Raw genomic sequence first — 23364 nt, forward strand, 5'->3', positions numbered from 1 at the left:
TTCAAAGCACAGCTGAATTGACTGAATTTTCAAAAGGGTCTCAGCCATGGCCATGAATCACCATTGTGTTACTCCAGATTCAAGCTGGTGTAACTCTACTTGAACTAAATGAATGGAGTTACCCCACTATAAAAGGGGAGTTAATGAAATGCGGGATCAAGCTCCAAATCTTTATATCTGAACCTACAGTTTTGCCCCTGGACAAACTTGCAGTTTTTGAGCACATACAGCTTTTGCATTTCTGCATTCACAAATTACGTGACTGGGCACCAAATGCAAACAAGGTTGTCAAATATGCAGCCCAGTCTTGAAAATGTGGTCTCTGTGTCACAGGACCAAACGCAAGGATCCATAGTGCCATGCAATAAAAATAAAATCAACCACCACCACAACAAAAAGCACTATTAAAACAACCAACTAAATAATCAAAAGTCCTACGGTAGAACCTTATTTTATGTCAACCAGTTGAATTTGTTAATGAAAGGATGAGAGAACAGGGACCACTCCTATTGGGCTTTAATTTATCATTATATTTTCATCATGTTTAGATAGACCTTTGTCTCCCCAATCTATTCATTTAACTACCCAGTCAATTTGTAATTGGTCACAACATCTGCCATTTGATTGAATCCTGGGTTGAAGAGGTTTAAACTCACATCAAGTTCTTTGAAATGTAGCTTGTAGTCCAATACTGTGCTGAGAAACAAGACTGATGAGTATGCCACAGGTAAGCTATTAAAATCAATTCTTCTTATGGCACCAACAAAAGTACACAGCTTGTCTTCCTCTTTTGACTGTTTCTTTCCTCCTAAAGCTATAATCTGTGTAGGTTTCTAATTCCTGTGTCCTAACTGCAAGACTGGTAGAAACTCCCCTATTTCTCTGCCTACACTCACATTGTTCCTTGCCTTCCGTGCTGGCTTGATCCTACGCCCTGGGTTCCTGGGAGGGTGTTACGTCCTCTGCCAACTTCACTCTTCCCTGCTGGCTGGCTCTCAACTTCCTGCTGGTTCCCAGAGCAGCACCACGACTAGCTGCTGTGGGTTCTGGCAGGACGGCTCAGCAGGCAGAACGGGACCCAGCTGCTGGCTGGGCTCCCTTCCACCCTACTCTGCTCCTTACTCTCCCTTCTGGTTTGAGGCTTCCCCAGTGCCAAGAGGAGCTGCTGTGGATTCTGGCAGGAAAGCCCAACCCAGGCATCAGTCATGCTCCCAGCCACATGAGGTAGTTTACTGGTGCACGTGTGGGGAACGTGAGGGAACATTGGTGGCTGGGCTAAATTTGAGTGGTGTTGCAACCTGGTACGTCAGGTCACACCACCACTGAAATTTGGCTTGGCTACTGCTCTGGCTGGCATTATGGAGGGGTAGCCAGGTCAAATCTTAGTGGTGGTGTGACCCCAAGTGCTGGAGTGCAGCTCTATTCTAGATTTTAGGTGCCAGAGCGCTGCTCCGGACCAATAGTGACTAAGCAGCATTTAGCACCAAGCTGATGAGTACTCAAAAAATACTTTGGGTACAATACCAAATTTATTCCTGCCCGAAGCATTAGAATTGAGAGAACTAAGTTAGACTGTAGACCAGTCTCCTAACTGAAATGGCCTGGCCAGTGACAATGGTGAGGTACAGAGCTCTCCTTACCTCAGGTTCATATCTCCTTTTGCTGCCAGACTAAAAATGTTTGAGAGGTTTCCACCTGGACAGCAGCCACAGATGAGCACAGCCAGAGACTCAATAGGGCCCAAATGGAAGAGCTTTCCCAGGGCAAACGCTGTCAGAGGCATTATGCCATACTGAGCCACCACAGCAATGGCCACCCCTTTAGGTTTCCAGAAGTGAGTCTTGATCTTGGAGAGCTGCATGGTGCACCCCAGTGACACCATGACAATGCCCAGGACAACAATGAGGATTCCATTCAGCGCTTGGTCAGTGGCCCGTTGGCGAAACGTGAAAGGCAGTGTAAAGTTGGGCAGGGAGGCATTCTCGGTGTGCTCTGGGTTCCACGATTTGGGGCTCCCATAGGCTCCTCTGGTGGTGTTCATTGTCACTATGAGCTTAGCCATCCCTTCTTCCTGATGTGGTTGGCAAAGTGATGAAGGAAGCTAATTCAAAAGCCTGAAACCATACAAATCCAGTGCACATAAACATCACATCCAGCACTCCCCCTTCGTGCAGTCAGTACCTTCTCTTCTTCAGGCCTGAGCTCTTATCATCTAGTACTGAGTGCAGCTGAAGGCTATTTTGTCAGGGATCATATTTTTAATAGTTTGCATCTTTCTGCCCTAGGAATTCAAAGCACAGCTGAATTGACTGAATTTTCAAAAGGGTCTCAGCCATGGCCATGAATCACCATTGTGTTACTCCAGATTCAAGCTGGTGTAACTCTACTTGAACTAAATGAATGGAGTTACCCCACTATAAAAGGGGAGTTAATGAAATGCGGGATCAAGCTCCAAATCTTTATATCTGAACCTACAGTTTTGCCCCTGGACAAACTTGCAGTTTTTGAGCACATACAGCTTTTGCATTTCTGCATTCACAAATTACGTGACTGGGCACCAAATGCAAACAAGGTTGTCAAATATGCAGCCCAGTCTTGAAAATGTGGTCTCTGTGTCACAGGACCAAACGCAAGGATCCATAGTGCCATGCAATAAAAATAAAATCAACCACCACCACAACAAAAAGCACTATTAAAACAACCAACTAAATAATCAAAAGTCCTACGGTAGAACCTTATTTTATGTCAACCAGTTGAATTTGTTAATGAAAGGATGAGAGAACAGGGACCACTCCTATTGGGCTTTAATTTATCATTATATTTTCATCATGTTTAGATAGACCTTTGTCTCCCCAATCTATTCATTTAACTACCCAGTCAATTTGTAATTGGTCACAACATCTGCCATTTGATTGAATCCTGGGTTGAAGAGGTTTAAACTCACATCAAGTTCTTTGAAATGTAGCTTGTAGTCCAATACTGTGCTGAGAAACAAGACTGATGCGTATGCCACAGGTAAGCTATTAAAATCAATTCTTCTTATGGCACCAACAAAAGTACACAGCTTGTCTTCCTCTTTTGAGTGTTTCTTTCCTCCTAAAGCTATAATCTGTGTAGGTTTCTAATTCCTGTGTCCTAACTGCAAGACTGGTAGAAACTCCCCTATTTCTCTGCCTACACTCACATTGTTCCTTGCCTTCCGTGCTGGCTTGATCCTACACCCTGGGTTCCTGGGAGGGTGTTACGTCCTCTGCCAACTTCACTCCTCCCTGCTGGCTGGCTCTCCTAATTTTTAGGACTAGAATAACCCCTCTAATAGCCACATTGACGGCTGACTAATATTTCATGCATGACAAAATTTCAGCCTCTGTCTCATGGCTATTCATTGATACATGAAACAGAGCCCATTGATTTCAAGAATAAAAACCTTCCACTATTTACTAGCTTTCCAAGACTTCCAACTGAATGCCTTAACTCCTCTCTAGCTTCCTTAGCCATTCCCACACGATGAGAATAAGGGCACAGTCAATGAAAATGAAAGGCAGCTAATATAAAACTGATAAAATGAAATAGCCTGTAGAACTCATTGACACAAGATGCTACTGAGGCCAAGAGCTTAGCAGGATGCAAAATAGTTAGGCATTTATATACCCAGGGAGAACATCCCCAGTTATGCTAGAAAGAATTCATTTTTTCCCTCTAAGGCTACATCTACGCTATGAGCTAGAGGTGCGATTCCTCTGCTTGCGTACACATGCTAGCTCTCGCTGAACTAGCCTGAGTATAAACAGCAGCGTAACTGCGGTAGCATAGGCACAGCTTAGCCATGCCATGTGCATTCCCACAGGGGTCTGGCATCTTTGTACTCGGCATGGCTAAGCTGTGCCTCTGCGGCTGCTACCCGTACTACAGTGGCTACACTGCTGTTTATACTCACACGAGCTCGCCTCAATCTAGCTAGAATATGTGTACATGAGCAGGGGACTCATACCCCCTACCTCACAGTGTAGATGAAGCCTAAGAAGGGTTATAAACCCTTATGCTTCAGGGCTAAGCCCACCTCTGACTCATGGCAGTTTGGAAGAAGCTTTTCCTGTGGACAGGTTATTCCAGTACAGGCTGTCTTGTGTCTTACTTTGAAGAACCTGTTGCTGATCGCAGGATACTGGACTAGATAGACTCTGATCTGGTAGGGCAATTCCTCTGTTATGTTTACAGAATTAATTAAGTTAACCATGAATTAATTAAGCTTCACAATGTTCCAAAGTAGCATTCCCATCTTAGAGATGGGGAAACAGACACGGAGGCTACCTAATTCATCCAAAGATACACACTGAGTCAGTGGCAGAGGAGGGAAAACCCCCAGGTTTCTTGGCCTTGTTAAAGCATGGGACAGACGGCCATGTTTCCTGTCATACCTGCAGCTACCAGCAGCACACATCAATGGGAGCTGCACAGGTGGACATAAGCAGGAAGTGGGGCCAGCATGGTGTCCTTTAAAGAAATTATTTTGCAAATTGAAATGACTCCTCTGATCCCCCAGTAGGTCCTTGCCATACTAACCATGTAGCAGGAGGACACATTTCATTGTGTATGCCAGACTTGGGAACCGCATTTACTGGTGCCCAACCTTCTTCTTTGCTCCCTGTTCTCCAAGCCCCTATACACACACACAAATAAATATGGAGCAAGCCATCTGGAGTTTCCCATTAGGATCAGACCTGGTGTCTGCAAAAACACACCATCCCTAGACACATTAAAGTACAGAGTGGAAATTAATTAATTTACCTTTAGCCCTTAGACTGCTGCTTCAGAAGGTAGATATTGTCTTTGCACTTATCAAAGGGTTTACATGCTACTTGATGATCCATTCCTGGCTGAGTTCTCCAAGCAATACAACTCAGAAGGCCCTTTAGCCATTATGATTCAAGAAAATCCTTTCACCATCTGGCAAAGCCTGGTCCTGTGCTTGCAGAGTATGATAGGAGCTCCTAGAAGACCAAAACTGGAATCTTCTGGATGGGGATGTGTCCAGAGGCAGCCTATGCAGGTTGGATCTTTTTCTCCTGGACACAGGGTTGGGGAATGGATTTTCACCGCACTGCTTTCTCTGTGAACCCTTCCCTCTTGCTGGAGAAGCTCTAATTTGTCAGCTGCAGTAATTTATTCATTGCTTCTATTCATAGCGGAGCTCACCAGTGAGCAACTTTCCAGTCCAATTGCTCTGGAAACATGATTGAAAGCTGGAAGGAATGTAGGAGCCTTTCTTTCCTGTTTCTCTCTCTAGTGTTGATTTGAAAATGCTTCTAATAGGCAGGACGTCACAAGGGAAGGAAGGAGTAGCTGGAGCAGCAACAGCTTTCGAGTGTTGCATAGGCATCCCCAATCAGGTTAGGGGAAGGAGGGACCCATAGGTAAGGTAGAATTTAATGAGAATCTTCACTAATGGTTGGCACAGGGACGCCTGGGTTCTTTCCCTGCCTTGTCCGCTGACTTGCAATGTGGCCTCAAGAAAGTTATTTGATCTTTTTGTTGCATCACCTCTCACGCTCATGGGTAATCCCCATCCTGGTAAAATGGAGATAATACTATGTGCCTTGCAGAAGGCATTGCGAAGCTTCATTTTTAAGAAGTGCTTTGAGACCTGCAGGTGAATGGTGTGATATAATATGAAGGTAGATCTTTGTCTCCAAGGCCATAGCTCAGCAAGAAGAAAAAGGTGCTATGCAAAGTTGGGCATTTTTGGATGCATTTTTATTTGGGGGCAGGGAGGGGATGGTTTGAAGGGCTGTATGAGTAATAAATAAACACAATCAAGGTAGCACATGTACAAGGGCATTGGAAATCTATAGGGAATTTTGGGGTAAAATCCACAGCAATTTCTCTTCCCTTCCCCCACTTCCTATTCTTCAAATATCCACAGAAGTTCTGGGTAGTTGTTTGCTTTCTGTTGTATTTGTCTTGGCTCGTCTATGTTAATGCTGAATAATGTCATAAGATGCAAGGAGGGTCAATCAAAAGCATTTGGTCTCTTATTCAGTGTCACTGCGTTGGCTGCCCAAAGAATATCCCAAGCGCCGCTGGAGGAGTTAAACATTTAAAAATTGACAACACTGTAAATAGTTCTCTCCATCTTTAGGAGTGTAGCAACTGTCTGAACTGTCCTAATAATAGTAACAATTAAAAAATACTTACTAGGGGCTTGTGCTTAAAAAGTTTCTACTGGCTGGGTGGGCCCTTGGGTGGGGCCCATCCACACTGGGGACTGAGCTATATTAGTTTGAACTGTTTTCAATCAAGTTCCTTCAACACAGTTTAACAGTGGGTGGCTGCATTCTTCCCTCTCCCTATGCAGAAGCCTACTGAGATATCAAAGCAGGTTGCATGGTTGTAAGTGAGGGCACAACTGAGCCCTCACTGCTGGGCCAGTGGGCATAACCATTTTAAACCCATTCAGCTAGGACAGTTTAATTCCCAGTGCAGAGATTGCCCTGGGAACTGTAATTGATACAAATATTTTTTTCCTACTCTGGACAATTTCTGGACTAAGTTCTTAGCACAATGAACTCTTCGTTTTTTTCCCCATAGTAGAAATAAGCGCAAGTATATTTTCTCACAGTACAAAGGACCTTATTCTTGTAATGTTATATAAAGCTAAATAGCTTGGCAAGATATAATGCGCACTAGCACCACTAATGGTCACGAATAGCACAATAGTCAGTCCTAAAAGGCAAGTGAGATCCTTTAATGGATGTTAAGGCCTCAGTTTTAAACAACATGGATTAAGTTTAAGTGCCACAGTTTTGACCTTGGTGCCGCAAGTTGGGCACCCAAAATTAATGGACACTGTTTAGTTTCTTCCCCTAAATCTCTTTGGTAGAAAGTAACCAAATAAGTGGTGCTGTGCACAGAATGCTTACCACCCTCCATGCATTAAAAATGTATTTTAAAAATACGATAGAGATTTATGGACTTTTCAATGAAAGGTGAAATGGTATGCTTTGTGTTTGCTTTTTTTTTTTTAAGAAAATCCCCTCAAATTATATCTATAATGAGCGAGTACTTTACACCATCAAAGAACCTCACATATATTAACTGATTAACGCTCGTATCCCCCTGCAATATAGGTAAATACTTTGCCATTTTACAGATGGGGAAAATGAGGCACACCTCTTTGGGGCAGGGACTGGCATTTATTTTATGCTTGTACAGTGCCTAGTACAAGGGGGCCCAACTTGGTTGTGGCCTTTCCGAGATACCGCAATAGAAATGTTAACACAGGTTAATTGATCAGTCCAGCGCATTACAGTAAGTCAATATCTGACCCAGGATTTGAATGCAGTAGAACCCAGATGTCAGTTTTCTACTTGGCTAAGGTTTCTCTTAGTATCTATGTATACTTTGGAATATGCAATTTGACCTTTTTTGTGTACTTGAAATGATCAGAAAACCTGACTGTTCTCAGATTTTATTTTAACTGGGTGATGGCATGGGCTGGGGTTGGCATCTTCCAATGAAGGCAGAAATGGAAATGTCAGGATAAAAAAGATGCCAGATTTGTTGACTCTGAGTTGGAACAAAATTTAACAAAGCGAGGCTGTCTCCACAGAAGCATTCCTTTCCAAATTTCCCCCTGTCACACCACCCTTACAGCTGCTTCATCAGCAGCAGCCAGGTGCTAGTGTAGACTGTCTGCCAGCATTTTAACCACAGATCTAGAGGTGACTGGGATTAAAATGCTTCCAGTGGAAATGATCACACAAAAGGAAATGAAGAATTAATTTCTCATCTGCTAGCAACTGCTCAGCTACTAATAGCCGCTCACTGTAAAATTAAAAATAGTCCAACTCTAGAGGAATGGTTCAAAAATAAGGGCATTTGTTATGGAAAAATTAACACTCCACTGATGTACCCAGCAAAATATACACAGAACAAACAGATACTTGGATATTTGGTTACATTTATTCAGTACTCAGGCAAAATACATTCACTTGCAACCCCCATCCCCCCAGCACACCTGTCCAGTATTCTTCAATATTAACATTTGACAGACATTCCTGGTCTGTAAAATGCATGTAATCAGAGATTTCTCTCCATTTAATAAAATCACTAGAAACGATACGTCATGGGGGCTGTAATGATACTCACACTGTAAGATGGGAACACCCTGTGAAACAGAAAGAAAAGGAGTACTTGTGGCACCTTAGAGACTAACAAATTTATTTGAGCATAAGCTTTCATGAGCTACAGCTCACTTCATCGGATGCATCTGATGAAGTGAGCTGTAGCTCACGAAAGCTTATGCTCAAATAAATTTGTTAGTCTCTAAGGTGCCACAAGTCCTCCTTTTCTTTTTGCAAATACAGACTAACACGGCTGCTACTCTGAAACCTGTCACTATGCAAAGCCTGTGAAACAGAGAGATCTGATGACTATATTACTCTATAATGTCTCTTTAAACAAAAGTTTGTTGTAGTAACGATTATTGTTTTGCTTCTGAATCTTACATGGCAAGGATTTGTAAACCTGTTAATACTTCCTACATAAATAAATAGCAATAAATACTAAAAATGCTTTCAGTGTTCACACTTCGAGTAGTACAATGGTGGGAAATTTGACGAGAAATGAAAGTGAAATGGGGTACAAATGCAATAAAATATAAGGCATTCAAAAGTATAGCAAACCGAGTAGGGGTGGGTGCCAAAGATGCTCCCCACCTGGGCCGTCATTTGGTCTAGGGCGTGCCGTGGCCATGAGCAGTGCCTTTTCCCATTTGTTCATCATCTGCTGATGGGAGCAGTTTATCTACACTCTGGCTCTTGCCACAGCTATCCAGGGCTTAGTGACCCTCTCTCTGCAGAAGCACAGTATGACACCATTGTCGAATGGCCACGCTTGCAGAGCTGTGTTAGCCACACAAAGCATACCACTCCATCATTCTAAGACTGCACTGGCTCCAGATTCACTTCTGGGTGTTATTCAGGATATTTCTATTGATTACATGTGGTTTGAAACCTGGTTACCTGTGGAAGCCACCTCTATCCCATTGTAACAGCTGAGATAAGCTGATGTGCTTTTTCTAACAGTCCACAGATTGGACTGTCTAGGGGTTGGTGGCAGAGTATATTGCATGGAGGCCATATCTACCCTCCATTCAGTTTCCCAGGGCCATTTGTCCAACAAAACCATTTTGCTGTCCTTCAGGGCATGACGTAAAGCTCTTCTGTTTACTGAGAGTTTTGCCTGTAGGAGAGAGGCATATCTCTGCTTAGCTGATTGTGGGGTTATCTCTTTAGATTTAGTTGAACAGACAACTAATTTTATATTGTTTGTATTGCATCCGATGAAGTGAGCTGTAGCTCACGAAAGCTTATACTCAAATAAATTTCATAGAATCATAGAATATCAGGGTTTGAAGGGACCCCAGAAGGTCATGTAGTCCAACCCCTTGCTCGAAGCAGGACCAATTCCCAGTTAAATCATCCCAGCCAGGGCTTTGTCAAGCCTGATCTTAAAAACCTCTAAGGAAGGAGATTCTATCACCTCCCTAGGTAACGCATTCCAGTGTTTCACCACCCTCTTAGTGAAAAAGTTTTTCCTAATATCCAATCTAAACCTCCCCCATTGCAACTTGAGACCATTACTCCTCGTTCTGTCATCTGCTACCATTGAGAACAGTCTAGAGCCATCCTCTTTGGAACCCCCTTTCAGGTAGTTGAAAGCAGCTATCAAATCCCCCCTCATTCTTCTCTTCTGCAGACTAAACAATCCCAGCTCCCTCAGCCTCTCCTCATAAGTCATGTGCTCTAGACCCCTAATCATTTTTGTTGCCCTTCGCTGGACTCTCTCCAATTTATCCACATCCTTCTTGTAGTGTGGGGCCCAAAACTGGACACAGTACTCCAGATGAGGCCTCACCAGTGTCGAATAGAGGGGAACGATCACGTCCCTCGATCTGCTCGCTATGCCCCTACTTATACATCCCAAAATGCCATTGGCCTTCTTGGCAACAAGGGCACACTGCTGACTCATATCCAGCTTCTCGTCCACTGTCACCCCTAGGTCCTTTTCCGCAGAACTGCTGCCTAGCCATTCGGTCCCTAGTCTGTAGCGGTGCATTGGATTCTTCCGTCCTAAGTGCAGGACCCTGCACTTATCCTTATTGAACCTCATCAGATTTCTTTTGGCCCAATCCTCCAATTTGTCTAGGTCCTTCTGTATCCTATCCCTCCCCTCCAGCGTATCTACCACTCCTCCCAGTTTAGTATCATCCGCAAATTTGCTGAGAGTGTAATCCACACCATCCTCCAGATCATTTATGAAGATATTGAACAAAACCGGCCCCAGGACCGACCCCTGGGGCACTCCACTTGACACCGGCTGCCAACTAGACATGGAGCCATTGATCACTACCCGTTGAGCCCGACAATCTAGCCAGCTTTCTACCCACCTTATAGTGCATTCATCCAGCCCATACTTCCTTAACTTGCTGACAAGAATACTGTGGGAGACCGTGTCAAAAGCTTTGCTAAAGTCAAGAAACAATACATCCACTGCTTTCCCTTCATCCACAGAACCAGTAATCTCATCATAAAAGGCAATTAGATTAGTCAGGCATGACCTTCCCTTGGTGAATCCATGCTGACTGTTCCTGATCACTTTCCTCTCATGTAAGTGCTTCAGGATTGATTCTTTGAGGACCTGCTCCATGATTTTTCCAGGGACTGAGGTGAGGCTGACTGGCCTGTAGTTCCCAGGATCCTCCTTCTTCCCTTTTTTAAAGATTGGCACTACATTAGCCTTTTTCCAGTCATCCGGGACTTCCCCCGTTCGCCACGAGTTTTCAAAGATAATGGCCAAGGGCTCTGCAATCACAGCCGCCAATTCCTTCAGCACTCTCGGATGCAACTCGTCCGGCCCCATGGACTTGTGCACGTCCAGCTTTTCTAAATAGTCCCTAACCACCTCTATCTCCACAGAGGGCTGGCCATCTCTTCCCCATTTTGTGATGCCCAGTGCAGCAGTCTGGGAGCTGACCTTGTTAGTGAAAACAGAGGCAAAAAAAGCATTGAGTACATTAGCTTTTTCCACATCCTCTGTCACTAGGTTGCCTCCCTCATTCAGTAAGGGGCCCACACTTTCCTTGGCTTTCTTCTTGTTGCCAACATACCTGAAGAAACCCTTCTTGTTACTCTTGACATCTCTTGCTAGCTGCAGCTCCAGGTGCGATTTGGCCCTCCTGATATCTTTCCTACATGCCCGAGCAATATTTTTATACTCTTCCCTGGTCATATGTCCAACCTTCCACTTCTTGTAAGCTTCTTTTTTATGTTTAAGATCCGCTAGGATTTCACCATTAAGCCAAGCTGGTCGCCTGTCATATTTACTATTCTTTCGACTCATCGGGATGGTTTGTCCCTGTAACCTCAACAGGGATTCCTTGAAATACAGCCAGCTCTCCTGGACTCCCTTCCCCTTCATGTTAGTCCCCCAGGGGATCCTGGCCATCTGTTCCCTGAGGGAGTCGAAGTCTGCTTTCCTGAAGTCCAGGGTCCGTATCCTGCTGCTTACCTTTCTTCCCTGCGTCAGGATCCTGAACTCAACCAACTCATGGTCACTGCCTCCCAGATTCCCATCCACTTTTGCTTCCCCCACTAATTCTACCCGGTTTGTGAGCAGCAGGTCAAGAAAAGCACCCCCCCTAGTTGGTTCCCCTAGCACTTGCTCCAGGAAATTGTCCCCTACGCTTTCCAAAAACTTCCTGGATTGTCTATGCACCGCTGTATTGCTCTCCCAGCAGATATCAGGAAAATTAAAGTCACCCATGAGAATCAGGGCATGCGATCTAGTAGCTTCCGTGAGTTGCCGGAAGAAAGCCTCATCCACCTCATCCCCCTGGTCCGGTGGTCTATAGCAGACTCCCACCACTACATCACTCTTGTTGCACACACTTCTAAACTTAATCCAGAGACACTCAGGTTTTTCCACAGTTTCGTACCAGAGCTCTGAGCAGTCATACTGCTCCCTTACATACAGTGCTACTCCCCCACCTTTTCTGCCCTGCCTGTCCTTCCTGAACAGTTTATAACCATCCATGACTGTACTCCAGTCATGTGAGTTATCCCACCAAGTCTCTGTTATTCCAATCACGTCATAGTTCCTTGACATCACCAGGACCTCCAGTTCTCCCTGCTTGTTTCCAAGGCTTTGTGCATTTGTATATAAGCACTTGAGATAACCTGTTGATCGCCCCTCATTCCCAGTATGAGGCAGGAGCCCTCCCCTCACAGACATTCCTGCCTGTGCTTCCTCCCGGTATCCCGCTTTCCCACTTACCTCAGGGCTTTGGTCTCCTTCCCCCGGTGAACCTAGTTTAAAGCCCTCCTCACTAGGTTAGCCAGCCTGCTGGCAAAGATGCTCTTCCCTCTCTTCGTAAGATGGAGCCCGTCTCTGCCCAGCACTCCTCCTTCATGGAACACCATCCCATGGTCAAAGAATCCAAAGCCTTCTCTCCAACACCACCTGCGTAGCCATTCGTTGACTTCCACGATTCGACGGTCCCTACCCAGGCCTTTTCCTTCCACGGGGAGGATGGACGAGAACACCACTTGCGCCTCCAACTCCTTTATCCTTCTTCCCAGAGCCACGTAGTCCGCAGTGATCCGCTCAAGGTCATTCTTGGCAGTATCATTGGTGCCCACGTGGAGAAGCAGGAAGGGGTAGCGATCCGAGGGCTTGATGAGTCTCGGCAGTCTCTCCGTCACATCGCGAATCTTAGCCCCTGGCAAGCAGCAGACTTCTCGGTTTTCCCGGTCAGGGCGGCAGATAGATGACTCAGTCCCCCGGAGGAGAGAGTCCCCGACCACCACCACCCGCCTTCTCCTCTTGGGAGTGGTGGTCGTGGAACCCCCAACCTCAGGACATCGCATCTCATGCCTTCCAACCAGCGGAGTCTCCTTCTGCTTTCTCCCCCCAGACATATCATCTGGTCCACTCTCCGCAATGGTACCTGTGGAGAGAACATGAAAGCGGTTAGTTACCTGTGTCTGTGTTACTGGAACCCGGACATTCCGCTTACCTCTTCTGGAGGTCACATGTTGCCAAGCTTCTTCACTGGCCTCTTGGCTCCTCTGTGCAACCTGCTCTATATCTTTAGAGCTTTGTGCCCCTAGAAGCTCTAGAGCTTTGTGCCCCTAACTAAATTTGTTAGTCTCTAAGGTGCCACAAGTACTCCTTTTCTTTTTGCGAATACAGATTAACACGGCTGCTACTCTGAAACCGGTATTGTTTGTGATACTTTATGTACGGGGGCCCAGAGCCATTGTGATGGGTACATTTAAAAAATAAATGTAAGCCCTGTTCCCAGGGGCAGATTAACACATGGGCTCATGGAGCTCTTGCCCAGGGCCCCTGGCCAATTTGGGGAGCCCCAGAAAAATCTCATGCTGCTAGAGCAGGAGGATTTAGCTGCTGGCTGGGCTGGACATGCTTGGGGCAAGGCTTCTTGGATGAATTGGTGTGGAGATCAGCAAATGACTGTGACTGGAGGGAGCAGCAGCAGCCGCCACCTCTACATCTCCTGCTTGTTTTCTTCGCTGCTGCCCATGGCTTCTCGCTGCCGCTGGTGACGGGGTCCCCCTGCCTCCTCCTGTGTCTGGCTGGGTGGCTGGGGACAGGCAGTGAAGGAAGATATGGAACACCACCTCCTGCTGCATCTCCTGCAGCCCCAAGCTGTGCAGAAATGCCCACCCCAGCTAGAGTCCTACGAGCCCGAGCTGAGCTGCGAGGACACGGGCTGCAACCTGCAGCATATCAGTGACCAGGAGAACACAGATAGTAACGGGGGGGGGGGGATCCGCTGGGATGGGGAGCTCCCCACAGCCAGGGGAGCCAGGGAAATCCCCCTACAGTTTCCTCACCCTGCCGGGGCCGGGGAAATCCTCACTACCTCAACCCACAGGGGCAGTCCCCAGGGAAATGCAACCCCCACAAGCACATGGGGAGCCAAGGGCAGGGGACTCTCTGTTGTCTTGCTCAAGGTGGGGAAACATGGAAATCGCCAATCCTTCCGCCCCACACGTACTGTGGGAGCCCCTATTGCCTCTTCCTTACCTCTCAATGTTCAGTCACTTCTCTCCCCAAGGCGTGACCTATTCTCTCCCCTCCTCTTCCAGTTTTTTTCCTGTATCTTTTGGTGATTGTAAATGTATGGTGAGACAGAAGCTTTCTTTGGGTTTCTTTATGCCTCCATCCACAGTTTCGAGGCCTTTGGATGCCCCTATCCCTGTATCTCACAAGGCAGCATTATTTACCCCATCGTAATATGTCACGATGTAGCCCTACTTACCCCCACCTGCACCCCTGCGACCTTTGTGGACCCCGCCTCCCCAGCCATGCGGTTCAGAGCCTTGGGATCTTAGTGTGGATTCTTGCCATGTACATTGTGATATGGCATTATTTACCTGCCTGCTCAGTTGACATGAGGCCTTCCACAGTATAGTTCTCCCTCCTTAGCATTGGATAAAAGACTATAGTGCTATTTACCCCATTTAAGATCTTTGTGTGTATTTCCCCCCTCACCCAGCATGGACTGATGTGGCACTATTTATGCTGGTCCACTGCTTCCAGACCCAACTCACTCAGCTATGAATTTCACAATGAATTGTGACCCACTCAAATTTACTTAACAAAGATGGTCAGTGGAATCACCTGTTGTCATGGGCTAATGGTTATCTATTTCTGTGTGAATTCCAAAGCCAAGCCTGGTTGGGGGGGATAAAACATAAAGGACAAGCCCAGATAGCTATAGAAGTGGGAGAGATTTATCTTGTGAGGACCTTCAGTTCCAGTGACTTTTTCCTCTCCATTACGCTGATGAGAAGGCATTGGTAGAATGGAGTGATGAATATTCTATCTCTGCAGTTTTATTGGAAAAACTATTGTGGCGGTTCAATGACAAGACAGAACACAGCTTTTAGCAAGCAAGCAGGCTGGTCTCTGCTAACGGGCTTCTGCCTGTCAGCTTTCCACTTTCCCCTTTATTCTCTCTCTCCCACCGCGCATTACATTCTCCAACAGATAAAAGGAATACACTGGCTTTGTTTAACATTCTTATTTACCAATTTCTATCTACCGCATTCCTTGCTCTCGGGCCTTGAGCCCAGTCCTGAGAGGCTTCCCACGGTTCATGTCATCTGGGTGAGATTCCAAGGTTGATGCCCTTGAAAGGAGCTGTGTGTGCACAAGTCCAGCACAACACTCTGGGTGTGCCCTGAATGTTGCCAACCTCATAAACCTTGTATGAATCCTACATCCCCTCCTTTTTTGTTTATTTGTGCTCGGCCATCTCATGGTAGCCATCAATTTGCATTTGCAAGCCAATTAACTCCCGGACAGACAAGGTCATAACTCGTGGAGCCTGCCAGGGCGGGTCTCGACAAAGCCTTAACAAAGAGGGAATACATTGTCCACAGCAGCAGCAAAAAATAAGCTTAAGAAGGTAAAGTGTAATTGGCCGGGCCCCAATTAGCCATGCTAGAGTACTGGGAAGAGAGGTTCGCGTAAGCAGCGAGCATCATCTCATTCCCAATTTCCTCAGGGTGATGACCTACTGGAATAAGGCACGTACCTAACAATTCTTCATCTGCTACAAAATCAAATAAACAAAAGTGGGTAACATTTGCTATTGAAGCCAATCTTTCCCATATGTTATATGTCATTCGGGCCCGTAACGGGGGAAGCGCCCCCGAGCCAACCCCTACAGGAAATAGCAGGCACAAAAGGCATACAATCATCACAGAATTAGCAGTGATTTGGGCGAGAATCGCCACAAACAAAGTCTCAGGAGTCTCTGGCTGTTGATCTGCTGCCAGTCTTCATTGAGCCGCAGCGATCAATGCTTTTACTGCTCCCCATGTCACAGGCCGGCTTGGGACGCTACGCCTCTTCTGTTTCCGTCCCGCCGTTGTCGACCTGGGAGGCACCGCGTTCTCCTCCAAGGTCAGCTGAAACTCCGGTGTGGGGTTCGACAGCCCCTGGTGCCATGCCATGCTGTTTCAGTGCCGGTCGCACACACCGGGCTGGAACTCACAACGGTCCTGCAGGGAGAGAGACAGCAGCATATCCCCGACCCCAAGTGATTAGAGGTACTGGGCCCAGCCACTGCGGATCGGGCAGCTGACGGTAATAGACACGCGGTCTTTCCAGTACCTCGGATTTGTGAAAATGCCGATCCGCGGGGGTCTGCTGATCTGCGTTCAGCGTTAAATTATTTAAAGTAAACAAAAGAATATGCATTTGTTGTTGAATGTCTCCTAAGGTTCGGAGACGCAGCTCCCCTTGTTTTAATTGTTTATCAAGCAAGGTTTTGAGCGTGCGATTGGCACGTTCAACAATGGCTTGGCCCGTGGAATTATAAGGGATCCCGTGTTTAAGACGGACGTCCCATCGGGCACAAAAAGTGGAGAGGGCTGTGGAGCAGTAGGCTGGGGCATTATCCATTTTTATCTGGTTCGGGTGACCCATAACAGCAAAACAGGCTAGCAAATGGTGAATAACTTTGGGAGTGGCTTCCCCACGCTGTGGGGTTGCCCAAAGGAATCCCAAATAGGTATCAATGAAAACATGTAAAAACGAATAGGGGTGGAATTGTGGCACGTGAGTGACATCCATTTGCCACAGCTGATTCGCTGCGGTACCTCTAGGATTAACGGCATAAAAAAAGTTAGGGGCAGCAGCGGCACAGTGGGGGCAGGAACGAACAATGGAACGTGCATGATCAGCAGGAATGTGAAACTGCCGGGCCAAAACAGAGGCAGACTGATGAAAAAAAGGAATGGCTTTCAATGGGGTCAGAAAAAAGGGAATTTACCTGACCACGTAACGCGCGATCGGCGCGCGCATTGCCTTCAGTGAGTAGCCCAGGCAGAGGGGTATGACTGCAAATATGAGCAACAAAATAAGGGAAATTACGAGTGGTGATGAGATACTGTAAGGACAAAAACAGGCGAAGGAGGTCCGCATCAACCTGAGGGGTAATGAGGGCAAGGGGTAAATGATCAATTACCTAATAAACATAGTGCGTGTCCACAATCAAATTAAAGGGACAATCAGGAAAAAGTTAAAAGGCCAAAATAACAGCAGCTAGTTCCAAGGACTAGTAAAGCTCTCCAAGCGCTGTGCATGCAAATATTGTTGTACAAGTGAATGAAGCGCTTTCAGCTTTTCTAGAGGGAGAGGCCACTGGTCAATCCATACGGGCTCTAAGGATTGCCATACCAAGGGTAATGCGGAGGGCAATGTGGGTGAGGGAGGGTTTTGGGCCATCAGATGTTAATATCGAGGGTGGTGTCCAGCTTTGTAAGTAAATCACGGCCCCAAATATTGAGGTGGACAGGGAGCACAAAAGGGCGAATAGTTGCAAGGGTACGGCCTCCTGGTTTAGAGACTGTGACCCAAGACAAACTCTGTTGCCCGGGTTTACTACCCCCGATCCCCCACAACTCTTTAGAAGGAACCGTAGGCCAACTAACCGGCCACTCCGGATCACGAATCACCGTAACGTCAGCTCCAGTGTCCACCAGCCCTGTAAAAGGAATATCATTTAAGAGAAGTGTTAACTGAGGTTTTGAGGGGCGGACTGACATTGTTAGAGCAAAAAGTGGAGAGGACGTGCTGTGAGATGGCGAGTGAGACAGCGTTGATCCAAAGCCGCCTCTGCCCCGGGTTCGATCCTCTGCGGCTGGCACCTGATAGGGGACTAAAATCAATTGTGCAATTGACCGTCCACGCGGGAGCGACTGTGGGAGATGAGTCCACACCTGAACCTTAATAATGCCGGTGTAATCAGCATCAATGACCCCGGGGATGACGAAAAAGCCCTGTTTCCCAGTGTAAGCAGTGTCAGGATGAGCTCCACCCTGACATCTGGTGGTGAGGTGTGGCAAGTGTGGGAAAAAAACTTCAGGGGCCAATCTCATTTGCATAGGCACACCCACCCCGCCTAGACTGAGGCCATAGCTGCCCTAATGGTCACTTTGGCTGCTGTGGGATCCCCAGTGTCTCTGTTATTGGGGCAGGAAGAATAAATTGTTATTACCCTGATTATGGGAACTGTGCTTGGAACTGTACTTGGCCTTTTGATATGATGGAGGGACTCACCATCAACTAAGTAGCACTCGCTAGGCAAGGGTCATGGGTTCCAAAACTGTGTGAATTGAGAGAGATTTGAGACAGGTATTAGTACCTGGTGGTGTGGGCCCCTTTGTGAGGGCCTGAAGCACAATTGCACCTCTGTCTCTCTCCACTGTGGAATGTCAGTGCTAATTTTGGGTCTGTTAAGAGTCTTGCTACAGGTACTGTGCTGCATTCACTTTGGCCTTATGGTGCACCAGCACTAAGGCTCCCACTACTATGAGCTGAAATCACTGAGCACTGTGTCAAGTAGTGGGGAGCTGGAAGATCTAGAGTGCAGTGGTGCTGTTCGTGGCGAGCTGAGCAGAGCTGTTTGTGAGACAGCGAGCTGTGCAGAGCAGAGCCGGTCGTGGCGGAGCGGAGCCGTTCGTGAGACGGCGAGCTGAGCAGAGCTGTTCGTGAGACGGCGAGCTGAGCAGAGTGGAGCTGTTCGTGAGACAGCGAGCTGAGCAGAGCTGTTTGTGAGACGGCGAGCTGTGCAGAGCAGAGCCGGTCGTGGTGGAGCAGAGCCGTTCGTGAGACAGCGTAGCAGAGCCGAGCCCTGTGGGGCAGTCAGCTTCAGGACACGTAAGGTGCCCCTTACCCCTTTCCCCCACACACAGGCACATTTTAGCCAGACTGGGGAGTAACACTATGCAGATGAACTTTTGAACTCTGGGGCTGGACTTTTTGGACTTTGGGTGATTTGTGGATTGCTGGACTCAAGAGACGTTTGGGTGCTGGGACTCAAGAACCCGAGGGAAAGGGGCATGCCCCAATTTGCTTGGGGTGGGTTTTTTTTTTTGCTCATGGGTTGTGTTATGAATCCTGTTGGTGGTGTTTCCCCAACATAATGCCACATTGTTTCTCTCTGTTATTAAAAGGCTTTTGCTACACTCAGACTATGTGCTTGCGAGAGGGGAAGTATTGCCTCTTGGAGGCTCCCAGCGAGAGGGGAAGTATTGCCTCTTGGAGGCTCCCAGCGGGGGTGGTATAAATTTGTCCCAGGACACTGGGTGGGGGCTCGAGCCGGTTTGCATTGTGTTATTGGAATGGATCCCCTAGATATTGAACCCGGCCCTTGTTGCTGCCAACTCTGATGGGCAGAAGGGTTACACCAGCATGTGAGCGAGGGAGAACGAGACCCACAAAGCCGGCAGGGAGAGGTCCCGTCACCTGGGTAGGTATGGCGCAGACCTCCCCTGGCAGCCGAAAATCAGTGTCCTCCTGCATGATCAAATCAAGCCCTGCACTTCCAGCAGTCGCCGCCCTCATAGAGTCTATGGATTTTAAGGCAGAGGAACGGTTGTCTGAGTGGGAAACACCCCCGTTTGGCCCTGGGTTCGGGGGGGACCCGTCGCGCGGTTTCCCGACCCGCTACGGCACTGATTAGCCCAGTGATAGCCCTTCTGACACTTGGGGCACTTCTTTGAGGGTCGGGCGGGTGCCTTTGATGAGCGGCACTCCCGCTGGAGGTGACCCTCCTTACCACAGCGGTAACAACGCTTCCCCTCCTTCCCGGTTTTTCTCAGGGCGGCAGCCAGAACTCCAGCCTTATGGGCTTGTGTGCCGATGTTCTGGCACGCCCGTAGCATGTCTGAGAGCTCTAAAATGCCAGAGGCTTGCGCCGTCTGGAGAGCACGGCGGCAATCCTCGTTTGCATTTTCAACTGCCAGTTTTAACAGGATTTCCTGAGCTGCCTCAGGGTTATCCACCTGTCGGAGGATAGCCTCCTGCAATCTGTTGGTGAAATCCAGAAAGGACTCTGATGCACCCTGACGGATACTGACAAAGCTTTTAGTAGGCTTGCCTGAATCTGGGACCTTCCGGAAAGCATGCTGGGCACAGGTGGAAATAATGGGGAAGAGGGCCTGAGGGAGTTGAGACTGCATCTCAATGGTAGCAAACTGTCCCTCCCCTGCCAAATGGTCAAAAATGACACCTTGCTCTCTAAGAAGCTGGGCCTGGCGTTCCGCCATCTGCCGATACTCACTAACCCAAATAACATACTGACTAGGTGTTAACATCATGCGCAATAGCGCCTTCCAATCTTCAGGGATTAGGGAGTACCCAGTACCTATCCCTTCAATGAGACCACGCACAAAGGTGCTAGTCAGGCCGAACTCGCGAATAGCTTTCTTTACCTCTCTAATCACCGAGTAAGGCAAACTGACCCAGGTTCCAACCGGGTGGCCCTGGTCATCATTCTGCCAGGTCACCGGACAAACCGAGACCAGTTCAGCCAGCTCCTCTGCTGTAAGATCTGAGCGAGTCTTCGCTGCGTGAACCATTTGCTGCACCAGCGAAAGCCTCTGAGCAGATGCAGACAATTCCCCGGGGGCCCCGGAGCATGGGGCCCCACGGGCGGAGGGCGATCACCCACCGGCTCCGGTGGGGAAGGCAAGGGAGGCGGTGGTAATAAAGGCATTGGGGGCAAAGCAGGGAGAGGGATAACTGCAGGAGCAGACGGGGGTGGCGAAATCAGCAGCCCCTCTGTTGGCGCGGGAGAGGGTCTTTCCGAGGCGATACACTGTGTTGCATCGGTAGGAGGGGGGAGAGCTGCAGGAGCCGACGGGCGTGGCGAGATTACCAGCCTCGCAAGAGAGGGTCTGTCCGAGGCGACATGCAGTATCGCGTCGCGACAGAGGTGCCAGGCATGTAAAGCCTGCACGGGCGCCCGAGGCTCTTCGTGCAATGTCTGGCCCAATCGCTCCCAGTCCGCTAGCTTAAGGGTTCCTGCTTCAGGGTACCACGGACACTGGGCACGTACCTCCTGTAGCAGGAGAGTGAGTGCTCGAGCGGGGCAGTCATGCTGAGCCTTACGCAACAAATACTGTAGCTCATTGCGGTGTTGCACTTGCAAAGCAGAGAGAGAGCTTCCCATACTTACCACAACGAAAATTACTCACCGGGATCCACGAAGCGGATGAGTGACGCGTCTGAAACCAGGCCGGGCGAGGTGAGTGCTGAGGGCCCCACGTTTGGGTGCCAGTTGTGGCGGTTCAATGACAAGACAGAACACAGCTTTTAGCAAGCAAGCAGGCTGGTCTCTGCTAACGGGCTTCTGCCTGTCAGCTTTCCACCTTCCCCTTTATTCTCTCTCTCCCCCCGCGCATTACATTCTCCAACAGATAAAAGGAATACACTGGCTTTGTTTAACATTCTTATTTACCAATTTCTATCTACCGCATTCCTTGCTCTCGGGCCTTGAGCCCAGTCCTGAGAGGCTTCCCACGGTTCATGTCATCTGGGCGAGATTCCAAGGTTGATGCCCTTGAAAGGAGCTGTGTGTGCACAAGTCCAGCACAACACTCTGGGTGTGCCCTGAATGTTGCCAACCGCATAAACCTTGTATGAATCCTACAAACTATATTCTCATTGGCTTAGTAATGAGTCATGACTGAACATCCTGTTGTGTGCTCTGGCTAATCAGAACCTGGCCTATTCTTAAAAGTGTGATTTAATGCATATGTATAAGCTAGTTTCTGATTGGCTGAAATAGTTAGTCTTAAAATTTAATTGGTACAATGTCAATTTTCTCCTGGTTTGACATGAATTGCCTTTGGCAGAAAGACAAAAGAGTCACTTTGGCACACACATCAGATTCTTTCAACATTTTTTCATAGCTTATGTGATCAGTTGCAAACTTTGTTTTAAACCAGTTCTCACCGTTGGCTGAAACGTAGTTCTTAATAATGGAATAATTTTACCTCAGGTTAGGATTATTTCTTTTAATTAAATTACTTTCTGGAATTGTGACTGTTGTCTTTCCGACATCTTTGCTTCCACAGTAGAAAAATTGTAACAGCATCAACAGGTGGGGGAAAAAATGCATAATGATCAGGTTTAAGAAAACCGGGGGAGGTGAAAGAACCACTTGTTGACCTGTGAATGACTGATTCTTGTAACCCCAGTTTTGTCCAGATTAGCAGTGAACACTTTTCTGTAATGGTATGTATAATATCTAGCCATATTCAATTTCTATGTGGAAAAACTGAGCACTTAATTTAGGCATAATGAACTGGGATATGATTTGCTTTATTATTAATGCAGTGTGAAAACACTGAATGGAGTCTTTTTATTAATGCATTTTGATACATTCATGTTTTTAATGGGATGTGGGGGCCCTAAATGTTCTTTGTGCCCAGGGCCCCAATAAATCTTAATCCGCCTCTGCCTGTTCCACTAGTTGGCATGAGCCAAAATGGTTGAGGGCTCTGGGTCCTTAAGTTAGGGAGGTATGACCAGTTTGTAGCTTCATCTATTCACTGGCAACTGGATCGAACATCATCCCTTGATGGTGTAACTGTGTGGTACCGCTGCGTACATAGTGGGCAGCACCCTGACTCAGAGAACAATTCCGATCTCCTGTATAGCTTACACCATACTCTGCACCTGTGCTGCAAACACAGTGTGGGTGACACAGTGGAGCAGTTCTGATTTGATCAGACACAGGGCAATGATGCACTTACACTGTTAGGAAATCTGTTTTCCCCTCCACAGGCCTAGATTTCAGTCATTGCTTAGCTAGAGGGTAATCAGACCAAGTAGTTTTTTCCCCAAATCCCCTTTGTGTAAGGGGGTAAAAAAGCTCATCTGTGCAGGAGACAGAGTTTTGTTGGGGGGGGTGCTCCAAGTCAGTGGTACAAACTCCTTCAGGAACCTTCTGCTCCAAGTGCCAGGGGCACTTTTTTGTCCGCCTGTGATGGGACACATGCCCAGCCCACTGACAGTAAGCCTAATGAGCATCCCTGCACTCAGGCAATGCTAATTAGGCACACCTGCAGTGCATGCACTGCCTGGAGAAGGGGAGCTTAAAGAGGTGAGGCAGGCCACAGAGCAAGGGGGGAAAGTTTTCCTGAGGAAGAAGAGAGGCTGCTAGAGAGCCCGGTAGCCAGGAAAGCCCCAGCCCCAGCCTTTTCTCCCACTTGGTTTAGGGCAGACAGACACAACAGTCCTGAGAGGGGTTCTGGGTGTCTGCTCTCTGCCAGTGCTCTGTAGCTGGACCTGAGGAGCAGCGCCAGGGCCTGGAGATAATTAGACTCAGAAAGGACCCCATGAGTGAGCTTAGCTCCTGTAGGGAACAGTGAGCTTGCCCAGGAGTGGGGGTTCTCATGGCGATCCACAGGCAAGAGGCATAAAGAGATGATGGCTGAGAGCTGGCTAACTACAAGTGTTAGAAAATGTGGGCAT

The 23364-nt window shown here is 47.7% G+C and overlaps 1 protein-coding gene across 1 annotated transcript; it reads right to left on the reverse strand.

Moving 5' to 3' along the window:
* Positions 1 to 440: 440 nt before the first annotated feature.
* Positions 441 to 2109, reverse strand: LOC122466311 (sodium/bile acid cotransporter-like). Its single transcript, XM_043549379.1, has one exon. The coding sequence runs from the start codon at positions 2060 to 2062 to the stop codon at positions 1637 to 1639; it is 426 nt and encodes a 141-aa protein (XP_043405314.1). The 5' UTR covers positions 2063 to 2109; the 3' UTR covers positions 441 to 1636.
* Between the last annotated feature and the right edge of the window lie 21255 nt (positions 2110 to 23364).

This window comes from Chelonia mydas, chromosome 6, assembly GCF_015237465.2.
Source record: "Chelonia mydas isolate rCheMyd1 chromosome 6, rCheMyd1.pri.v2, whole genome shotgun sequence".
NCBI lineage: Eukaryota > Metazoa > Chordata > Testudines > Cheloniidae > Chelonia > Chelonia mydas.

What these genes read in the sequence shown, in the direction of transcription:
- LOC122466311 (XM_043549379.1), bottom strand. Translation starts at nt 2,062, where the DNA reads ATGGCTAAGCTCATAGTGACAATGAACACCACCAGAGGAGCCTATGGG.